The sequence below is a fragment of the Pristiophorus japonicus genome, chromosome 13 (assembly GCF_044704955.1).
Source record: "Pristiophorus japonicus isolate sPriJap1 chromosome 13, sPriJap1.hap1, whole genome shotgun sequence".
In the NCBI taxonomy this organism is placed as follows: Eukaryota; Metazoa; Chordata; class Chondrichthyes; family Pristiophoridae; genus Pristiophorus; species Pristiophorus japonicus.
In genome coordinates, this window is record NC_091989.1 from 49294235 (window position 1) to 49317649 (window position 23415).

Consider the following 23415-nt stretch of genomic DNA (forward strand, 5'->3'; position numbering starts at 1 on the left):
AGGGAGGGAGAGAGGGGAGGGAGGAGAGAGAGAGGAGAGAGGGAGGGAGGGAGGGAGAGGGGTGGGGCGTCGGGTCGGGGAACAGGAGCGCGGGTCGGGTCAGTGGGGTGGGGGGGGAGCGGGTGTCGGGTCGTTGCGGGGGGGGGGGTTGGTATCTGGTCGGAGGGGGGGGAGCGGGTGCCGGGTCTGGTCGGAAGGGGGGGGGGGGGGGGAGCGAGTTTCGGGTCTGGTCAGGCGGGGAGCAGGAGCTGGCCGTGGGAGGAGCCCCAGTGAGGCCATTGGGCCAGGGTGCTTCGGGCCCCTCCCACACAATTCGGCGCCTGGAGCTACTGCACTTGCGTGCCGACTGTAGCGCGCATGTGCAGAGGTCCCGGCACTGTTTTCAGCGCCGGGACCTGGCTCCGCCCCCCCACAGCTCGTGCTGACTGCGCCAAGGGCCAGAGGACCTGTAAGTAGGTGCAGACAACCGAGGATTTTTTTAGGCGCCGTTTTAGGCGCGAAAAACGGGCGCCCAGCTTGGAGGGGCGCCCGTTTTTTTTCTTGTGGAAACTTGGGGCCCATAGAATGCGAGGACTTGCTGTTTGTAAGCCTCATCCCCACCTGTGCATAAAGAATTACTGAGGACTATAAACACAAAAGGGAAAAAAAATAAGCAGTGACTTGCTTTTTTTTGTATAAAACATCAAGAAGGTAAAATAAAAACTCTTACTTTAAAAACAACTTTTTAAGCAAAAACTATATATAATCACAAGATGATCTGCAACTACAAGACGGTGGAGCATAAATACATCCAAGGAGAAAAGTCATTGAGCAAGGTTGGTTCAGAATGATTCAGAGCAGGTCTTGATATTTTGTATTGTAAACCAATGGTTACACCTGGCACATTTCTTTTATGTTTATCTCTGCCTTCAAAACCAAGAAAAGAAAAGGATAAATTTTGGAAAGTTCTGGAAGGACTACCATTATTCAAGTTTGGAGGAAGATTGTGAATCAAAGTCTTGCTTTAAACATGTTGAATTTTCTGGTGTTGTGAAGTATCATTAGAGATATTTGATGCAGAAGGATTGGGTACATTTAGATAGCAGCTACCAGTCTGAGACAGTTCAAGCATCCACCAGACAAGGCAGCACCTAGTTTACACAAACTTCAATTCTTTTATTTAGACGTGTTTATACACGTGCAGAATTCCACTCCCAGTAGTTAAATTAAACATGAAGCAGCTGCATCCACATTATGGGACAAACTGAAGACCTTCTCTCCAGGGGATTTCACAATGCTCCTCTCGAGTCAGGTGAGGGCTCAACACTGGATTTACACTCCCACTTTCGCGGTGTACCGATGCCAGCATTGTGTAAACACACACAAAGGTGTCACTCTGGTATTTTCTAAGAATGTCACATTTTCCAGTCATTGCTAATAAAAACTCAAGCCCCTAAAATATATGGGGTACAAACTTAGCAGTTACATTGGGATTGGATATGCTGCTGACCCTGCTGAAGCTCACTGGGTCAGGGGAGAAGTTTCCAGGAGCAAGACTTCAGTGCCAGTTGAAGGGGGGCGGGGGAAGCATCTGCAGAATCCCCACCCAAAAGATGCAAGAAGCATTGCTGGAAACTGACCAACCCAGGAGGGTAAGCCAAGCAAGTGCTGAGTCTTCCTGGAATACTGTGGACTTGCTGGTCCTGTGTCAGGGCTGCTTTGAGTTTTTTTTAAATTTCCCCCCACTCCTAGCAATCTTTTGAGGTCCAGGCCATGATCCCAACTTTGATACCCCTTCTCCCCAAGCAGGAAGCTGGTACATCGCATCTCACTTAACGTACTGGCCTTCAAACTCACACCAGGTCCCACAGATGCCAGGGACACAGGAACTCCCAACGTAGGAGGTTCCACCCCTGACAAGGCTACATGAAGCTCCATTCCAAGTCTGGGAGCAGGTGAATCCAGGCTCAGACTGAGTTTGCAGCAATTCCACCAGTCTCCCACTGGAGTTATGGCAGGAGTTAGCCAGAATGGCCTAGCAACTTGGGGTTCCCAGTTCCTAACCAGGTGGTCAGTGAAGTTAGAGCTGCATCCTGTATTAGAGAGGTTTATTCAAGAGTGATATCTGCTGAAATTGGTCATTCCAAACCTAAGACTACCTATGAACACCACCACAGGAATCTATAGTTTACCAAATTTTCTTTCCCTCAGTAACTCTCAATAGGGAAATGGATTGTGTTTGCAACCATACAATGACTTTAATGAAGTCTATATTGGTCACAAGACTTGGTAATGAACATTGAAATTATAAAAAGGATCAATTTAAAATTTACAATCAAAGGGGATTAACCATTATATGCTGTAATGTCTTTAGAATGGTAAATGCTTGTAACAGATAAACCCTTTTAATTAATATTTACTGATACTACACACTATCCACTGTTCAATAAACATCTACAAGAATTTCTTAAATAAGTCCATATTTTATTAGATGCATAAATGTCTTCTAAAAATGTTTAGTTGTACTCAATAAAACACAAGAGTGCCAAAGGTTTTTTAAAAAAAGACTATAATTCTGGTAGAGTACAACATTATTACATGTAACTTGATCGAATAATTAGCCCTAGTAAACAGTCTTCAGCATTCGGCTACTTTTTAAATGTGCAATTTTGTGATCAGTGTTAAATCTGACAAAATATTCTGAATAAATGGACTGCAATTAATTAATCTAAAGATAAAAGTAAAGGCCCATGTAGATGCTTTCTACAAACAGCTATTATAAAACATTACTTGTATTGTGATGAACTATATAATTACACTGAATTTGGTTTCTACTTTGGATTAGAATAAAAGAGTCACAATGTGCACAGCACAATGGCAAACGTTTTTAGAATTCCACCACTTCCCCTCCCATGCAGTGGCAAAGGCTGGCATTCAAACTCAAGGCCACAGATCAAATAGGTTAACAGTTCTGAATCAAGACAATTGGGTCAGCTGTACTGGTAATTACTTGCATGTTCCACAGCAGAAAGGAATCAAATTAATTATCACCTCAATGGGACTTCTACCACAAAATTAGATTCAAAGCACGTCACCTATTTACCTATCTTTCCAGCAAGTCCTGCATACAAAGGTGGGAGAACTTCAAAAAGCAGGGAAAAAGTAAATGAGTTAACAGACTTTTCTATAAAACTAAGTTTAGGAATAAATAGACATTTTTTTAAATTATATCTCACCATGCACATTTTTCTTTGGTGAAACATGTCCTCATTTTTCATTTTTGGAATTTTCATTGTGATGATTTATGACAAAATTCAAACAAAAACTATAAACAGTGTTCACAAAATAATCAAAATACTTTGGCATGAAAATTAAACTTAAAATGAAAAGATGCAGATTTTCATACCAAATACAATTAAATTCTCTCAATTCTGATATATATGTCCTGTATATTTATTGAGACATCTCAATGCAACCAGGACCCAATGTCAAATAAGGTTTAGTAACTAACTTACATTCTTAAGTTAGATGCACGGTGTGCAGGATCAACACCTTTAAAGTCAAACGTTCGTATCCTTTCTTGGTCACTGCAGACCCTTTGCTCAGCAATTATTTTGTTGAATAAACATTTTCAGATATTGACAATCACATTTAACAATTTTAGTCAAATATTTATCTATTATTTAGTTATGTGTGTTTCAGAAAATTGGTACATAAAGGCTACAATCTAGGTTATCACTATACTGCAATGGTGTTTCTTCTATTTTTGGTTAGAAAATACGTAAACAGGATAGCTACAAAAATGATTTGCTTCTATACAATTCAAATGCACTTTTCAGTGGGGAAACCACTGGTTCCACAGTGATGCATCATGATGACTTCCTTGATTTTTCTTGTTCATACACTTGGATCAGTGAGATCCATATTTGTTCCAAAAAGGTCCACGAGTTGCTCCTCATAATTTGCAATGTTTCGCTTCATAATATCCATACAAGGACCAAGCAGTCGCTCAAAGGCTTGCACATCCATAACTGCAAAAAGATGTAAAAGATAAATTGGCAAATACAAAAATGCAAGAATTTATTCTAAATTAAAAAGACGTCGGTGCTGACATTGTGTCTATTTGATCTTGTATGCAAACCAAAATGTGATACACTACTCATTCCATTTAGGTTTTAGACCACAGCCCAAATTAAAATAGTTACATTCCAGTCATTAGTATTTTAGAGAATGCATTAAAAACATACCTCCTGAAATTAGTACACACTAGTACACTTAACATGCTACACAACAGCATGTTAAAAAGTAGAATATCCCCTGTAATTTTCCACATTGTGATTGGATTATTAAGCTTTAAAAAGAGAAGTTACCAAAGGAGAAAGACCAAAATAAATGGGGGTAGAAAGAACACAAAAATTAATCTCCCACCATTTTTGTGCATCAGTTTGTGGCTGATTTTTTAAAAAAGTTATGTCCTTTGCACCCCTTCCCATCATTCCACCCCACAATTTGAGTATAAAACCCAGTATATGTACCTTAAAGGCAAGAAAATCATACATTTAAAAAAAAAGCATTGCATTTTTTTCTTTCCTCCTCAAAGAACTGTATATGGTTACATCGGTGCTGGCAGCTCTCCAATGTCTTGCCAAGTGGTCCTTCTCCAAATGAGCCCAGATAGTTGAGTCTTGGCAGGCTATTTTTCCAGAGAAGGCATCTCAACTGAACCCTAACCTATCTGCATCTGAAATCCATATGCATGCATGCTCCCTGGCTGATTATTTTCCTGTTCAACACAGGATTGCTGACATTGATTGCAGCCAAGAGGGAGCTTTTTCATTCTGACATTCAACACTTCAATCTGTATCCACTTCTCACTGGGGGGTGGGGGTGGTGAGAGACAGTAGAGGGGAAATATCATCTTTATTATCTCAACTGGAGGTTTTCATAACCAATTAGATCGATTAGCGTTAGGACTAGAGACCATAAGAAAGATATACTACATTATGCATCCATTTAGTTTTAAAACAGTTTTAAATTGAGTTAGTAGCATTTGCAAATTGCAGTTGTTGAAGTATTTGTTTAGGTTGCTCCCGCAGAAGCTTGTGTGGAGAATAAAACCAGCATGGACTTGTTGGGCTGAATGACCTTTTCAGTCTTGTAAACGCTATGCAAGCTGATTAAACACAGCTGTTAAAAATGTAATTTCCCCTCTATGGTCATGCCCAACTGCTATCCCAAATGACCAATTACTTTCTTCAAGACAAGTTAGCCACTTTGAGATAAATAGGGTGGTTCCCTGCTGTGACTGCAATAACTGCTTTTATTTAGACTTTTCTGACCATTGCAGTAGACCTTACGACTCCTCAAGTCTACTCCGCCATTCAATACCATGGCTGATCTTCTACCTCAACTCCACTTTCCTGCCCTATCCCCATGTCCCTAGATTCCCCTAGTGCCAAAAAAAATCTATCGATCTCCATCTTGAATATACTCAACAACTGAGCATCTACATTTCTCAGGGGTAGAGAATTTCCAAAGAATCCCAATGTTCTGAGTGAAGAAGTTTCTCATCTCAATTCGAAATGGCTGACCCCTTCTTTTGAGACGATGCCCCCCTAGTTCTAGACTCTTGCCGTCAAGCCCTCTTAAAAAAAAATGTTTCAATGGGATCACTTTTCATATTCTTCTAAACTCCGGAGAATATAGGCCCATTCTATTCAATCTCTCTTCATAGGACGGCCCTCTCCCAAGAATTGCAACGGGTTGGAAGCAAAATTGGAAGTGGGATTTGGGTGATAATGAGTTTCACTTAATCTACACTGAAATTCCCATCTGGGCAGATGGTGCCAAATTACATTCCATAATTTTACAATTTGTTTATAACACTCTTGGTAGAAGCCCCATTCTCATCATGCAGAAACCAGAGACAGTCTACACCATCTAGATCATAGCCATCAACATGTTTGGGGAAATGTGAGGAGTGAAATTCATGATCAGCAGGAATGGAATAAATTATAAACCCCAGACTGGAAATAGCCAGTCAGATCCAAAAATTTAGCTTCCAGAGCCAACTGCTTCAAACCACATCTTCATGCACTTTTTAAAACAACTGCCATATGCAATGATGATTTCCAGTAAAATTCATTTTGGCAGGATCGAGAGAGCAACATGTGTTTTGAGGTTTAAAAAGAGGGAATGTTTGAAGTGTACAGCATCCAACAATGGATTGATGTTTCAGTATACCCCATAGAAACATAGAAATTTACAGCGCAGAAGGAAGCCATTTCGGCCCATCGTGTCTGCGCCGGCTGACAAAGAGCCGCACGGAGACTTCGTCAGCAGCCCTAAAGGTTACATACAAACCCATGAACTGCTTCACACCAATGCTGGAGTTGTAGTAAAAGTGCATCCTCTTTGCAATTTAAGATACAATTTTTTTTTTTACATACAGGAAGACAGTAAAATATCTTATATTAGAACCAATGATTAAACCATGAAATTAGCAAAGCAAACTGCTCATGTCCTTATAGTCATAATCACCAAACCTATTGCCATTTGAGCAAAATACATAGAACTTACAACACAGAAACACACCTATGCCAATGCCAGTGTTTATACTCCACAAATGCCTCCACCCACCCCAATTCATCCAGGTTACATGTATTCTATGAACTTTCAAGTCTCATTGAAATTCTGTTAACAACATTCACTTAAACTAGAATTAATTTAATATAAATAGTATTTAAAGGAATTACATTTTCACCTCCCTTATCCAGCACCCTTGGGACCTGGCCTGTGCTGAATGAGGGATTTTGCCTGATGAGGAGAGGTCATCAGACGGTGGTGGCCCCCGAAGAGTCGGCACGGGCTAAAGAGCCAGGGGCCGCCCAAAGAGTCGGGGGGGGGGGGGGAAATAGTTGGTGCAGCCTGAGCATATCCAAGGACAGGACCCACCGGCCCGACCCCCCCACTCATCCCGAGGGAGCGCTGTGGGGAGGAGTGGCCGGCCAGAGGACTGTGGTTGCATGAGTTCCAGCAGGGCGACGAGGAGGAGGCAGCCGATAACCCCAACATTGGGGAGAAAGATTACATTGGTGAGTACCCTGTACGAATTCTTTTTTTACTATATGTTCCGAGACCAGGGAAGGAAGGATTTTGACCGGCAGCATTCTGCGCTTGCCTCACCCGGCGGCCGGGAATAGTGCCGTACCAAGGGTTGGTGCCGGATAAGGGAGTCCTGGATAAGAGAGGTTCAACTTGTACCAGGAAACCATGAGATTTTCCCAACCCATTTTTAAAATGCTCCTTAAACTGTGAAAGATTTACCGAGACATTTCACATTTCCTACAGCATATGCAGAAGCTGCACGTGGCTGATTTGCTACCAAAGCAAGTTCTCCAAAATATTGTCCTCTTGAACAGCGAGCTATTTCCACTCCACCATCTGCATCAGGTTTAGCCTATATTTAATGAAACCGAAAAGGAAATGATTTCTCAACGCATGAATTCCATATATAAATACATTTTAAGAAAACAAAAATAGAAAATGCTGGAAATACTCCAAGTCAGGCAGCATCTGTGGAGAGAACAGGGGAGTTAACATTTAGGTTGTGGAACCTTCAGGAGTTGAGTTTTGGCAAAAGGTCCATGCCCGAAACCTAAATGCCTCCGTTCTCGCCACAGATGCTGTCCAACTTGCTCAGTGTTTGCAACATTTTCTGTTTTAAAATTTCCACCATCTGCACTTTTTGCTTCGAAGAGCAATGAAGCTTGTTCAAAGCAGAATGGAGAAGATAAAAAAAAAATGACTTGCTGATATTAGCATACCCAATGCTTTGTTATAACATTCCTCCATCCACTATTTTAACAGACATCAATCAGTTTATTTTAAATGTCTCCATTAAAATTGCGCACAGAAACAGGTCATACCAATGCATTAAACATTTATCCGCTAATATCAGGAACAGTCATAAATCAATTCATTGTTTTTGTTGTAACTAATTTACTTTGAAATCTATCAAGCACTAATCCTGAAGTCTCAACTTTGCTGAATTGAAAAGTGTAGTACTTATACCAGTATCATAATCCAAGTGAATCTCAGAACTGTATCTGCAATTCCACCAATGTTAAGTCTAATTGATCCAGTTCTTGTTTTGTATTACATGCTTACTGAGCAACATATTAGGTCACTCACTATCATCTCAATTTTCATGGTTTTAAATACACCACACAAGTTAAAATAGGTTTTTAAATTATGTTAGCATTTTGTTTACAATTAAAAATCACATTTTTAAACTGCGGGTTTTCATTCGATGTTGTTTTTCAATGTTGCTTCTTGATCAGTTTTAGAAGTGTTTTGAGGTTATCGTGCCCGTTTTTTCACATTCGTCCTGAATCCCCAGACTACACACATTTTTTTTACTTTGCTTATAGAAAGGTCCTCTACCATTTATCCCACTTTAAAACATGTTCTGTAAATGTACAGCCCTGCATAGAAATGTTAAAATATCTTGTCACCAACTAAATTCAATTTAAAAACAGGTGATGCCAAAATTGGCCAACAGTGAGTGATCCTGTCAGTTGTTCTATAAACATCAGGAACAAACATCTTAATTGCATTTCTCAGATTTAAGACAGAGCGTTTAGTAATGGGATAATGAAGGTAGCTACATACATGGTATTGGATAGGCAGTGTGAATTACAAATATGCAACTGTTTTAGGATCAGCATGCTTAAGTGATGAAGTCTTCCGTGCACTATATGTTCCTTGATCATGTGTTAACTTACATTCAAAAATATTAGCAAGGGTTCTTTCATTAGTCAAGTCTGTGACAACTTAAAGTTTGTTTGGATGAAGCAACCTTTTATTTTTTTGAGGGGGGGGGGGGGGGGGAAGAACCCAGGCTGCAGAAGTGGTTCAAGTGGGAATGTTAACTGATTTGGGTTCAAAGATGGTTGCAAAGTGGAAAAATAAGAATGTAGGAACAGAAAGTGCTTCTCCATTTAACTCACCCAATCATCCAGGTTTCTGATAATTTTCATGTGAATAGGATTAACATTGGAATATAGTGCAGAGACGCTATGGTTTTCAATGAGGCATTACACATTAGTCTGTAATATATATTTTAATTATTCACATACACATTTATGTGCGATTAGTAATTTAATTTGTCTTTCTAAAAAGACTGAGTAATTGCATTTACCTTGCGCTTCATAGTTATCCGGACCTCTCCAGATTCTACAATATAAAAACAATCAGCTTTGTCTCCCTGAAGGATGAAAAATTACTAGTTAAATTTATGAATAATGATAGAAGAATTAAAAAATTTTTTTTTGATAAGTGTTCAAAATTAGATAGTACCAAGTTATCTGTCCACTGGAAACTTACCTCGACACCTTGATAGTATTAGTATAGAGCAATGATCTTTGGAATATTAACAAAAAAGATAGATTCAGAGTTTAACTCCAAAATAAATTATGCTTGGCTTTTCCCTTGGATGAAAGTCCATCAGTCTCACCTTTGTTCTGAGAAGCAGAAAAAAACTAGCAAGAAAGGAAAACCTCCCAATCTATTCAAACATCCTGGTAGCTGTACATGATCAGGTCTGTGAGCTGACTGTTCCATATACTGTGGATTCTATCAAGAATTTTTGTTGGGAGGGGGGGAAATGGTGGAAAAGAAATGAATTAGAGAAGCAGTTAGAAGACCTCAATTGATATCTCTGCACAGAAAGGTGACCAATGATGTGCTGGTAACTGCGCTAACTAACGCTGCAAAAGGGAAAGTGGACAAGACCCCTGAATTTCAAATATTGTTACTAGGCCGCACAGCATAGAAGGAAGCACAACTCTACTACTGCCTGCTATTCTCGGCTGCATATTATCTCTTTCCCCCAAAAAGGCCAGCAAGAGTTTGGCTGGCAGACAGCTGTTGGTAACGACCAGCTCCAAGCAAAACCATTTGTCTAAAGATAGCAGGATTACTTCTCAACATCACTGGGACCAATGACACCACCTTGGCCAAACTGCACGTTGAAGTTTCCCACAACAATTGATTTGTCTGCTATCAAATTATCCAGGTCACTGAAATGGTTCCTCTGCATCGTTGGCGGTTTGGCGCGTCTATTTCAGTGGTAGTCTCAGTTGTCAGAAGTTCTGCTGGTCCATGAAGTCAATATCAAATTCTATTTTTTTCTCTATTGCCAGTTTTATATCTGCAATGTAAAGGGTGTTCTATCAGCCACAGTTAGCTGCCCCTACAGCGGACAGACGGGTAGTGTTTAGAACACCTCGCCACATGGTTCTACTTAATTATCCAAAATGCTGCCAAACAATGCCAAGGTTCCAGATATTCCATATGCAATTTGGCAGCTGCAGCTCTGTTACCAGACCTGCTGCTCACTCATCGGCACAAGACATTGATCTCCTCCTCCTCCTCCAAGAAAAATACCTATGTGAGTGGATTTAAATCCAATTTTGTTAATTCTGTGCTATTTCTTCACTACCGTCACTAAATTCAGATTAAAAAAGCAAACCAAAGAAAGATGGGTGGTAAACAGATTGCTGAACATGATCAACAAAATAGCCAAACAATTTTTGCCCTCCACTGGACACTGCTGCAGTTATGGTCCGTGGGGGGAGGGGCCACCTCACCTAGCAGCTCGAAATGTCAGCCCCCTGTGCAGGAGATTTTTAATGTACAATACACTATTATTAATAATGAACAACAAATCTCCCATGGCATTGCACAGAGAGTAGAGACCAATTGGAGTCCTGGGGCATTGCTGGCACAGTATAGCTGTGCTGCCCTGCTAAACATTAGGAGGCTTAAAAAGTAATTTGTAGTGTCAAATTGTGTGAAGTTTCAGGGTGATAAGGCACTACAAGGCTCATTACACAATCCTGGAAAGAGAGCACGCCAGGATAGGTTGCATCAGCCCGACATCATGTGCATGGGAAATATGAATCGGAGTTCACCAGATTCTGCGAGGCCAGCTCATTGAACTAATAACTGTGTTCAATTTGCATTTTCAAAAGCACAGAGAGCACTATGAATGAAAAAGTGTTGGAGTCAAGAGAGTGACATATCTTAAATGGCTGCTGCTCTATTTTAAAACTGGTGTTTGATGTAACTGTGTGAACAGCTAGAATAGAAGATCAAGAGTTGGTGGGCAGAACTGGCCCCCTTTGATGATGAAACATTGGATGTTGCATGAAGAGAGATACAAGAGGACATTCATATATGGAACCATGGGGAACTCCCCATTGCAATTGTATTGATCCTGAATTCAGTGTTGGCATACTCTGAGTACGCTGTCATACCACCTTTGAAATTGACCGCGAGTTCAGGGCTTCCGCTGACTAAATTCCGACGATGCATCAGCTTCACTGCATGTTTCACCCACCCGTTGAAATTATCGTTCTGGTGAAAAGTGGGCTAATTGCCCACTTACTGCACATTAGTTACCCTGAGAATTTTACAGCTGGTGCAAACAGGCACAGGAGCTTGTTGCACAGTGCAAGGGGGGGGGGGGGGGGGGGGAAAGAGAATGAGAGAATTGTATTAATTTTGAGCTAGGTTTATGCTACAGCCCATAAAAAGCATTCTATTTGAGTTTCATGGTTCCTATCCAGAGGCCAGAAACATTAACTATCTGCTAAAGTGCACTGAAGTATTAGCTATGCATTTAGGTTAAATTGTGCATATCAAAATAGCTTAAATTTACTGTGTTAGGTAAAATTTCAGACTTGTTCATCTTACGAGATCTTTTATTTAAAATGAGATTGTTTTTTTTAAAAAGTCAGCAATTCAAAAGCCGAAGCCTGACATCAAATCGTTTAATATATCAAAACAAATACGAATCGAAGAAAAATGTTGAAGCACACATTTGGATAGTGTAGTGGGAATACTATGTTTCCTGATTGGCTAAGAGTCAGGAAGTGAAAGGAGCACTGCCCCACATGATCCTAGGTTTGCATACGCACAATGGTGCGTCCCTGGGATTCGTGAACTACGCTACACACAACTTAACAGCGTCTGAAAGCAACTTCACGAGGCAAGTGAGGATTTCGTTTGGATGTCAGCGGCGTACTCCTTAGCGACGCAGCCGTCCATGAATTGAGGGCTGTTGTCTCTTCCCACCCACAGTTGGAGACAAACATGAGAGAGGACAAGAAGAGGGGAAAAAAAGACAGCTGGAGGGGCAGGGGATGAGAATGCAGGAGGTGGTGGAGTAAGAGAGTAGTACAATGTGTATGAATTGCAGTCATGTACGCTAATGGCTTTATTACACAGAACCCAACATAAACTAAATTGACCTGAAATTGGGCCTGCACAGCTCAACTAGTAGTTTTAGCAGTGGGACACTAAATTACTGCATTCACTATCATGCTTAAATTATCGTGGAATCATAGAATGACACACGCAGAAGGAGGTCATTCAGCCATCGAGCCTGTGCCAGTTCTTTGATAGAGCTATCCAATTAATCCCATTCCCCTGCTCTTTTCCCATAGCCCTGTGTTTTTTTTCCCCCATCAAGTATTTTTCGAATTCTCTTTTGAATATTACTATTGAACCTAGTTCCACAATCTTTCAGACAGTGCATTCCAGATCACAACATAGAAAATAGGTGCAGGAGTAGGCCATTCGGCCCTTCGAGCCTGCACCACCATTCAATAAAATCATGGTTGATCATCACTTCAGTACCCCTTTCCTGCTTGCTGTGTAAACAAAAAAAAGTTACTTCATGTCCCTCTGGTTCTTTTGCCAATTATCTTAAATCTCTGTACTCTGTTTACCAACCCTTCTGCCATTGCAAACAGTTTCTCCTTATTTACTCCCATTCATGATTTTGAACACCTCTATCAAATCTCCTCTTAACCTTCTCTATTCTAAGGTACCATTTAGTAAATCTCTTCTGCACCCTCTCCAAGATCTTGACATCCTTCCTCAAGTGTGGTGCCCAGACTGGAACCAGCTGAGGTCTAACTAGTGTTGTATAAGGTTTAGCATAACTTCCTTGCTTTTGTACTCTCTTCCTCTGTTAATAAAGCAAGGGTCTCATAAGCTTTTTTTCTAAACAACCCCCACAACTTGTCCTGCCACCTTCAACGATGTGTACATACACTCCCAGGTCTCTGCTCTAGCACTCACCTTTAAAATTGTACCATTTAGTTCACATTACCTCTCCTCATTCTTCCTACGAAAATGCATCACTTCACACTTCTATTAAATTTAATCTGCCATGTTCTAGATTAGATATTTCATCATAAATGATACACAAATCTCAATCCTAGGTCAAAATGCTTTAACCACTGAAAATTCAATACTGTTAACCATAATTTAAGCAAATACATTTTATACAGTTAAAGCTTTTTTTTTATTTTACCATGCCGATGTTTGAGAGTTCTATTTGTTACACCCATTGCGGACATCTTTAAGAGTCAAACTAAATACAACAGAACGAGAAGGGAAAAAAATGAAGATTCTGCACCTGAGCAATTATGCGTTCTCCATCTTTGTATATTTTGGTTCCAAATACATCAACTACTTTCATTCTTTCTCCTAACTTGAGAAACAGAAACATTTGAAAATAATTTTCTGTTATCAGTTGCAGCACTCCACACAACTATGAATAAGGCTGGCCTATTGCCAGTCACATATTTGCAATAGATTTAAGTTATAACATCCTTGGAGTTTGTGCATAAATATTTTCTATATTACTCATTAAATCAGCTCCAGGTACTTGTCTACATCAAGAAATACAGAACAAAAATATAACGCTGGGGATTCCAGATTTCTTAACCGTAGCAATTTGCACACATTATAAATATGGTACATTTACACTGTTATACGTAGTTTTAAACATACAAGGACAGAACACAAATGTAGGTTCAATATAGTATCCAAACAAAGCTAATTATTTACACAACATTGAATCAGAATTTGCATAAACACAAATGCACCGTACTTACTTCTAGTGATTTTAGAAGTGGCAGTGACTTGACAAATTCTTCATACAATCTCCGTTTTCTGGCATTGTTTTTGACAATAATTCTACGAAAAGTTGCCCTATCCTAGAAAAATGGTAGCCAGTTATTAATTTATACAACCAACATTAAAATTACAGAACTGTTTTTTCAGTTTTATAAATTTGCAAATTCTACTTTTATAACATGATCAAATTTCAACAGAAAATAAAATTGTAAAATATAATTTACCAATACACCAGTTAGAAATATAAATAAATCGACTAAATACCTTGACTATTCAATTTTTTATCATTCCCCTTTCCAAGGTCTTTCCAAACATCTGTCTGCAATGCTCAAATTAGCCACAAGATGGTGCACAACAGTATCTCGGGGTAGCCTACTGCTTATTTCCCTCCAGGTGGAAAAAGTGTCTCGAGTCGCTAGGGTTTAAATTGAATATTGTATAGTTGCCACCCAGTTCGATAGTCACCTCTCCCAAAATTCTGTCTTTCAATCCCTGTAACCTGGTTAGCAACCTGCTCAAAGCATCAAGACAGCTCAATCAAAGTGACAACATGATTTCTCCTCAACTGCAACTTTGATTTCTTAAGTGTTTTTTGTTATGGTCGACTACTCCATCATTGTCCACCATTTCTCCTCTGTGGTTCTCTCCAGAAGACTGTTCATGTTTGATTACAGTCCAATGAAGGCAGAATATCTCCAGCGATGGTTTCTCCTCCCACCCAGTTATGCTCACCTACAAAGTTTCATCTTTGGGCTCTGATTTTTTGCTCATTTACATGTTGCAGGTATGGTAGGTAGTATTGTGGTTACGTTACCAAGCTAGTAATCCAGAGACCGGGACTAATAATCTGGAGACGAGAGTTCAAATCCCACCACAGCAGTTGGGTAATTTAAATTCAGTTAATTAAAAAGCCAGCATGGTGACCATGAAACTAGATTGTTGTAAAAATCCACCTGGATCTGCCCTCTGAAATGGCCACAAGCAAACCATTCGTCTCCAAAAAAACCTGCCACGATGGACTGCAGCAGTTCAAGGCAGCGGCTCACCACCATCTTCTCAAGGGCAATTTGGGATGGGCAATAAATGCTGGCCTTGCCAGCGATGCCCACATCCCGTGAATGAATAAATGTTGAAAAATGTTGCTCATGGAGATATCATCTGCATACACAATCATTTTTCATGTTTGTCAACATCCAGCTACATCTCTATCATCACTTCCAATTTCCCCTCCAAGTGGCCGGAGATAAAAGTAAGCCTGAGAGCTTGGAGAGAGCACGAGGGTCAGCGAGGTAAAAAAAAACTTGTCACGTCAGCCCAAGGGAAGGAGCTGATTGGCGAGTACCTGCTGATTGCTTTTTTTTTTTTAAAAGTCTTGATGTTATTTCTGTTAAGTTAGTTGACGCTCAATTTAATAGACGATGGCAGGGCACCTCAGTCCTGTGGAAGGCACATCATGTGCCATGTGGGAACTCCAGGATGTGGACAACCACATGTGCAGAATGTGTCATCAGCTGGAGGAGCTCGAGCTCTAGGTTTTGGAGCTTGAGCAGCAGCTGGCGTCACTGTGGTGCATCAGCGAGGCTGAAAGCTACATGGATAGTATGTTTCAGGAGGTGGTCACCCTGCAGCTTAAGAGGGCACAGGCAGAGAGGGAATGGATGAGTGCCAGACAGACAAGGAGAACCAGGCAGATAGTGCAGGAACCCCCTGCATGCATCTCGCTCTCCAACCAGTGTTCAGTACTGGTGAGGGTGATGGCTCATTGGAGGAGCAGAGCCAAGTCCATGGCATCACAGGTGGCTCAACTGTACAGGAGAAGGAGAAAGAGGAAGATCGGAAAAGCAATAGCGATAGGGGACTCGATAGTTACGGAAACAGACAGGCATTTCTGTGGCCGCAAACAGGATGTCAATGAGCAGCTGCAGGGCATTCTGAGGGGAGGGTGAACAGCTCGAGGTCACAGTCCATGTCGGTATCAACGACATAGGTAGAAAGAGGGATGAGGTCAAGCAAACAGATTTTAGGGAGTTAGGAAAGAGATCAATAAGCAGGTCCTCACAAGGTAGTAATCTCCAGATTGCTTCCGGTGCCATGAGCTAGTAAGTATAGAAATAGGAGGATAGAGCAGATGAATGCGTGGCTGGAGAGATTCTGCAGGGGTGGTGGGGGGGGGAGGCAGGAGAGAAAGGAGGGCTTTAGATTCCTGGGACATTGGGACAAGTTCTGGGGGAGGTAGGATGTCGAGGCCCGACGGGTTGTACCTCAGTACAGCTGGGACCAATCTCCTCGTTGGGGGGGGGGGGGGGGGGGGGGAGGAGGAGGGGAGGAGAGAGATTTGCTAGTGCTGTTGGGGAGGATTTAAACTAATTTGGCAAGAGAATGGGCACCAGGATGTAGCATTAGAAAGGGGAACAAGATGCACAAAGGACTGGGAGAAACAGATAGCACTAAAGTAAGTAATAGTACGGCATTAGGTAGGGTCAAACTAAGAAAGAATATAAGATGATCGAAGATAGGTTTACAGTGCATGTGTGTAAACGCACCAAGTGTGGTAAATAAGATTGCTGAGCTGCAGGCACAAATAACCACATGGGAATATGATGTTGTGGTGATAACGGAGACCTGGCTCAAAAAAAAGGCTGGATTGGATACTAAATATTCCTGGATATATGGTGTTCAGGAAAGATAGGGAAGGAAAGAAAGGAGATGGAATGGCAGTATTGGTTACGAAGAATGTTACAGTGCTGGAGAGAGAGGAGGTCCTGAAGAGGTCAAGGACAGAATCTATTTGGGAACATTTAGGGAACAGTGTTCATAGTATCATAAGCTATGGAAAAGAACAAGGAGGAATCTAGAGTAAAAACACTTAATTGGAGGGCGGCCAATTTCAGTGGGTTGAGAACCGATCTGGCCCAGGTAAAATTAGAATCAAAGATTGGCAGGCAAATTGAATTACGGGCTGCCTTTAAAGAGGAGATGGTTGGAGTACAGTTGAGGTACATTCCCACAAAGGGAAAAAGGTAGGGCAACCAAAGTCAGAACTCCCTGGATGATGAAAGAGAGAGCAAGCAAGATGAAGCAGAAAGGGGGAGGGAGGGGGGGAGGGAAGCGTATGACAGATGTCAGGTTGAGAATACAAGTGAGAATCAGGCTGAATATAGAAAGTTCAGAGGGAAGTGAAAAAGAAAATAAGAGTGGCAAAGAGAGAGTATGATAACAGATTGGCAGCTAACATAAAAGGGAATCCAAAAGTCTTCCATAGGCATATAAATAGTAAACTGGTAGCAAGAGGAGGGTTGGGGCCTATTAGGGACCAAAAAGGAGACATACGCAGGGAGGCAGAGGGTATGGCTGAGGTACTAAATGAGTACTTTGCATCTGGCTTAACCAAGGAAAAAGATGCTGCCAAAGTCACAGTGAAAGGAGGTAGTTGAGATATTGGATGGGCTAAAAATTGATAAAGATGAGGTACTAGAAAGGCTGCTGTACTTGAAGTAGATAAGTCACCAGGACCAGGATGGGATGCTGAGGGAAGTAAAGATGGAAATTACTGAGGATCCTCCAATCCTCCTTAGATACGGGGGTGGTGCCAGGAGGACTGAAAAATTGCAAATGTTACACCCTTGTTGAAAAAAGGGTGCAAGAATGTGGAAATATCAGAAAGGCTTAAGAAGCTAGTTCAGACCTGGGGTCTAAAAAAACTAATAAACTCTCTTGCACAAAAAACAAGCAGGCTTTAACCTCAGGGTCAATGAGATAAGAGATGAGGTAAGTTGTAAAACAGCTGGGAAACTACAGGATTATAAAGCCAAAATCAAAGGAGTACCCTGGGTAAGAGATAGTGTGTAAATATTGAATGCAAGATAATGTTCAAACACGGGAAGGGAGACTCCTAACTTGGTAATAATTTGGAGACGAGACACAAGTTGAGATAACAGCAGAATGTCTCTATATCTTGTAGAAACAAGCAGGCAATAAGTAGCAACACACATGGTTAACTGAGGGACATAAAAGGTATAAAGATAGACAAGCTCGGACAGTCCAGAGCGAGAACTCGGGAACAACACTCGACAGAAGCAGGGACCAGGGAGCGACCCTTGAAGGAACAGTGTCAGGACTGGATTGATCACCCGGGACGTATTGGATAACTAAGAGTGTGTTGAGTTAAACAGAGTATTTTGAGCGGAGAGGAACACCTTGTCTGCAGAGTTAAACAGAGTTGAACAGAGTGAGTATTTTGAGTGGAACGGAACACCCTTTGGAACGTCTTTCAGCAGAGTTAAGCAGAGTTAAATAGAGTATAAGTAGTGAGTCTTGTACTTTTCCTGTATCAAATGAACATTACCAATACTGTCATTTGTCTACTGTGTAATTTGGGATTTAACTCAGAAACCGTCACAGGCAACTACTAGTCCCACGACTAGCAAAATTGCCGCTTGTGCAACAAAGAATAAACCCAACAACAAGAGGCCAGTCAGTTTAACTTTGGTGGTGGGGAAACTATTAGAAACCATAATCCGTGACAAAATTAATAAAATTAAGAGTCACTTGGACAAGTATGGATTAATTGAGGAAAGCCAGCATGGATTTGTCAAAAGGCAAATTGTGTTGAACTAACTTGATTGAGTTTTTTGATGAGGTAACAGAGAGAGTTGAAGTGGGCAATGCGGTTGATGTGGTGTGCATGGATTTCCAAAAGGCGTTTGATAAAGTGCTACACAATAGGCTTGCCAGCAAAGTTGAAGCCCACAGAATAAAAGGGACAGTGGCAGCATAGATACGAAATTGGCTACGAGACAGGAAACAGAGTAGTGGTGAACGGTTGTATTTCGGACTGGAGGAAGGTAATACAGTGGTGTTTCCCAGGGGCCGGTACTGGGACCACTGCTTTTCTTGATATATATTAATGACATGGAATGTAATCTATGAATGCAATCCATCACAAGTCACCCTATTATAACTCATCATTACCTTGAAGATCTATCAAGTTGCCTTCAACCTTCTAAGCTCTTGTGAAAAAAGCCCTAACTTCTCAAGTCTCTGTTCCAACTGTAACCCTTATCCCTGTTGATATGCTGGTAAATTTACTCTGCATCTTTTCCATAGCTTTTATATATTTTTTGTATTGGAGAGCTTTAAACTGTAAACAGTACTCCAACTGTGGCCCAACTTGGATTTTGTACAAGTTCAACATGACCTCCAGATACAAAACCAAGGCTTCTGTTTGTCATTTACAGTTTTGGCCACTTGCACAGCTACATTCTTGTGCATCTACACCAAGGTCCATCAGTAGCTTAACTGCATTAAAGATGTTATAAATTAAGGTGTATTTTCTTTACCTATTCTTTGTTTCAAACACTCCTTTTTGGCATTTTTCTACTTGGAACTGCTACCAACATCTTGCTGGTGTGTGAATATATACGAGTGTGTATATGTGAGGGTACATGAGAGTATATGAGAGTATATATGATATGAGGATAAAAGAGCAATGCGGGCCCTGAAACATTGTGGGCCACCCCGACCTGCGAGAGGACACCACCGCAGTGCGGGAGGATAAAAGGGCAGCGCAGGCCCTGGACCGAATCTCAGCCACGATCTCGCACCAAACATTCGCTGAGCCTCCGCCACAATCACTTGCCGAATCTCAGCCACGATCTCTCATCGCTCCTCCGCCTCAATCACTCGATACATCTCCACCACGATCTCTTGCTGCTCATTCGCCCCGACCTTCCCGCTCCTCCGCTGTACCTGGGCCCTGCCGATGTTCCTGCCCACACTCCAAATGGTGACCTGGGTTTTGATGACGACATCCAGTCGCCTTGCTTGAAGTCGTCGCACACTTGTAGCAGCTCGCGCTGGAAGCTGCAATGGTATGCTCTTTTATCCTCTCAACCTGCGGTGGTATCCTCTCGCAGGTCGACCACGATATAGTGTTTTGTGGTGGAGGTACGACGAGAGATCGTGGCAGAGGTGCGACGAATGAGGATACGGGGCCCAGAAGTTATACGGGCCAGCCCACACTAAGATGTGTGTGCACTAGGTCCGTGCAGCAGAGCAGGTCTCCAGTTGTCCTGGTAAACCTTTGCCACTGGATAAAGGTCTAGCTCGGTCAAGCCCATGTGATGGCTGGTGTGCAATGATCACCACATGTTAAAAAAAATCCACGCACAGGCATCTTCAACCCCTGGAGTTCAGGACTGGAATATCGGGTCCTTCATTGAAATATCTGTGAACTCATCCCTTTTGGTGTGGAAGCAAGTCATCCTCGTTCAAGGGGCCGCCTATGATGATGATGATCGACTTGGGTGTAAAGGGCACGATTTCAAAATTTGCAGGTGACACAAAACTTGGAAGTACCTGTATAGTGAACAGCGAGGAGGATAGTGATAGACTTCAAGAGGACATAGACAGGTTGGTGGAATGGGCAGACACGTGTCTGATGAAATTTAATGCAGATAAGTGCAAAGTGACTCATTTTGGTAGGAAGAACAAGGAGAGGCAGTATAAACCAACAGGTACATGAACAGAGAGACCTGGGGGTATACGTGCACAAATCGTTGAAGGTGGTAGGGCAGGTCGAGAAAGAAGTTAAAAAAGCATACGGGATCCTGGGCTTCATAAATACAAGCATAGAGTACAAAATCAAGGAAGTTATGATGAACCTTTATAAAACACTGGTTTGGCCTCATCTGGAGTGTCGTGTCCAATTCTGGGCACTGCACTTTAGGAAGGATATGAAGGTCTTAGAGAGAGTGCAGAAAACATTTACAAGAATGGTTCCTTCCGTGCTATAACCATTCTATGATTCTAAGTCACACGCCACCTTGACTTGGACATATTGCCATTCCTTCATTGTCACTAGATCAAAATCCTGGCTTCCCTAGCCAACACCATTGTGGGAGCACCATCAGCACAAATATTTCCGTGGTTCAAGGAGAAGGCCCACCGCCACCTTTCCAGTGCAACCAGGGGTAGGGCAATAAATGTGACTTTGTCAGGGTCATCCACATCCTGAGAAAAAAAACTCTATTCCACAGCCACATCTGTATCATCAGATTACCCATTTGACAAAGTTGTGATTAAGCCAGAAATATGTGTACACAAGCTGTTAATGTATGGGAGACAGTTATACAATATATTACAAAAATACACATTATTAACAGCAGGGCCATTATTTAAGTATTACAGAACTATTTGTAAATACTAATCCTAACCCTGGTTTTAATTCAGCAAGTAAGTGCTTTCAGATAGGGGACAGTTAGGAATTATTAGGTCGTTAGTTACTTTCAGTTTTTCAACCATCAGAATAAAACCGCTCTCATATGATGATGCATTAATTAGCTACTCATATCAACTGTTCTGACTGGACAACACAAAAATGCATTATTTATAAAATCCAGATTTCTCAACACTTACCAGGCCCCATAGCGCTCCATTGGAGGTAGCAGTAATGGTCGCTGCTCTGGGAGTATTATACATTAATGCCAGCTCACCAAAGCTGCCACGATTATCATAGGCCCCAACACACCTTTGCATACCTTCTAAATTTACAAATATATCGTATGTTCCCCTGTGAAATATAAATATTGATCAGCTTTGGTTGAAGAAAAACATTCTCATAATTTAAGAGTAAATAACCCTGCAACATATATGCTAACACTCAATGTTTTAAATTAAGTCAACATTTCACAAGAAAAGTCACCTTCCCCGCAGCCTGATGAGGATTGGAGATTATCACAACCAGATCAGGTCACCTGGAGAGTGGGAACGAAGCCAGATCCATGAGATTGGAAGTGGTCAGGACGAGATCCGTTGGTAGGTGGGACTGAAGGCAGTCATGACCAATTATACCATAATTCTCCGAATGGTTTCACATTAACTTGAGGCAGAAACATTTTAAATTGGCTGCTGGTTTTCTGAGAGTCACAGTTACAAGTGTGCTCATCCCCCAAGAATTATAAACAACAAATAGGCTACATTTTCCTCAGTGAAACTTTCTGGGCCATGCTCAGCTTGTGTCTTTTTCCAAAAGGTTATTTTAAGACTGCTTGTAGCTGCTTTTTAAAGAAGGAAAGGAGGATGCTGCTTAGTGTGGATGATTCACTGGCTTTTGTCAAGCCAATTCGAAATTCAGCAGAGTTTGGAAATAAAATCAGAAGTAGGTTTGAAGTGGTGGTAAATTCAGGATTACAGTAGGTTCCAGATTGCTGAGAAATGCATCAAATCAGGTATCAAATAAACAAAAAGTTGTTCTTTTGAGAGGAGGGAATACCCTGCATCCTTAGGATAAAGCTTTAGTATTCACATCCCCCTTTAGCAATTTCTATTTTTGCTGCAGTGGTGGATTTAATCTGTCATAAATTCTGACAAGTGCATGTTCCTCTGTATTATCAGTCTAACTCCTTATCCTTATGTATTGCAACCTTATATATTCAGGCCTTTCCTTTTTTTGACCGTCAGCTTTTTGAAACATTTGCTAGTTCTCTATATTGGTATGTATGCTGTAAAGACAAAATATCTATAAAAACGCAAGGTTGGCGACATCTCCCCCAATTTTATTGAACCCCTGCAAAAGGGAAAGTTCATTTCGTAGAAGGGGTGCATATTGAAATGCTTTTCTAGGATAAGCTAATGGTAAAGACTGCAGAAACAGAAAGGTTTCACATTAAAATTGCATTTCATATTTTGAGGCAAATTACAATAGCACATCATTTTTGGTTGTTACAAACAAGAGATGCAATACCATTGAAATAAATAACCATTAATGGTAGTTACCAATTAATAAATTGGTTTAGGCTTGGAACAATACTCAAGATACTATGGTATTTATTTCAACCCACAAGGAAGAGTCATGAACAGTACGATGATTCTAACAGCTTTAGCAGCCACCATAACAGGAATCAATTCTAGGCTATTTAAGATGGGAACAGAAATACAAGTCAACTATGACCTTTGTCAATTGACAAGGAAGATATATATAATGACAGATCCCTGAAAGGGATTACAAGAAGGCAGCAACAGAAATCTGAGTAAGTTCCTGTTCTAAAGCTTGAACCATATACAAGTCATTTGTAGCCAAGGTTAGATTACGGCCACAAAAGTCACACCCTGTTAAAGAGGATTTATATTTAAAATAGGAATTTATGTTTATGGATTTAAAAAAAATAGTATTCACTACCGAAATAGATCCTAGGTTAATGCTACATATTAGTAGTAATGGGCCCAAGTTTCCACAAGAAAAAAAACGGGCGCCCCTCCGAGCTGGGCACCCGTTTTTCGCGGCTAAAAAAATCCTCGGTATTCTCCACCTACTTACAGGTCCTCTGGCTCTCGGCACAGCCAGCACGAGTTGTGGGGGGGGCGGAGCCAGGTCCCGGCGTTGAAAACAGTGCCGGGACCTCTGCACATGCGCGCTACAGTCGGCACGCAAGTGCAGTAGCT

The 23415-nt window shown here is 41.3% G+C and overlaps 1 protein-coding gene across 1 annotated transcript in view; it reads right to left on the bottom strand.

Moving 5' to 3' along the window:
* Positions 1-2460: 2460 nt before the first annotated feature.
* LOC139278551 (cAMP-dependent protein kinase type II-beta regulatory subunit-like) overlaps positions 2461-23415 on the bottom strand; it is a 100815-nt gene continuing 79860 nt past the window's right edge. Inside the window, exons 6-11 of the mRNA XM_070897435.1 lie at positions 21391-21544; positions 13953-14054; positions 13472-13546; positions 9182-9247; positions 7306-7438; positions 2461-4010 (exon numbers count right to left, since the gene is read on the bottom strand). Of these exons, the coding sequence (XP_070753536.1) occupies positions 3877-4010; positions 7306-7438; positions 9182-9247; positions 13472-13546; positions 13953-14054; positions 21391-21544 (664 nt within the window). The 3' untranslated portion in view covers positions 2461-3876. The remainder of the gene's footprint in view (positions 4011-7305; positions 7439-9181; positions 9248-13471; positions 13547-13952; positions 14055-21390; positions 21545-23415) is intronic.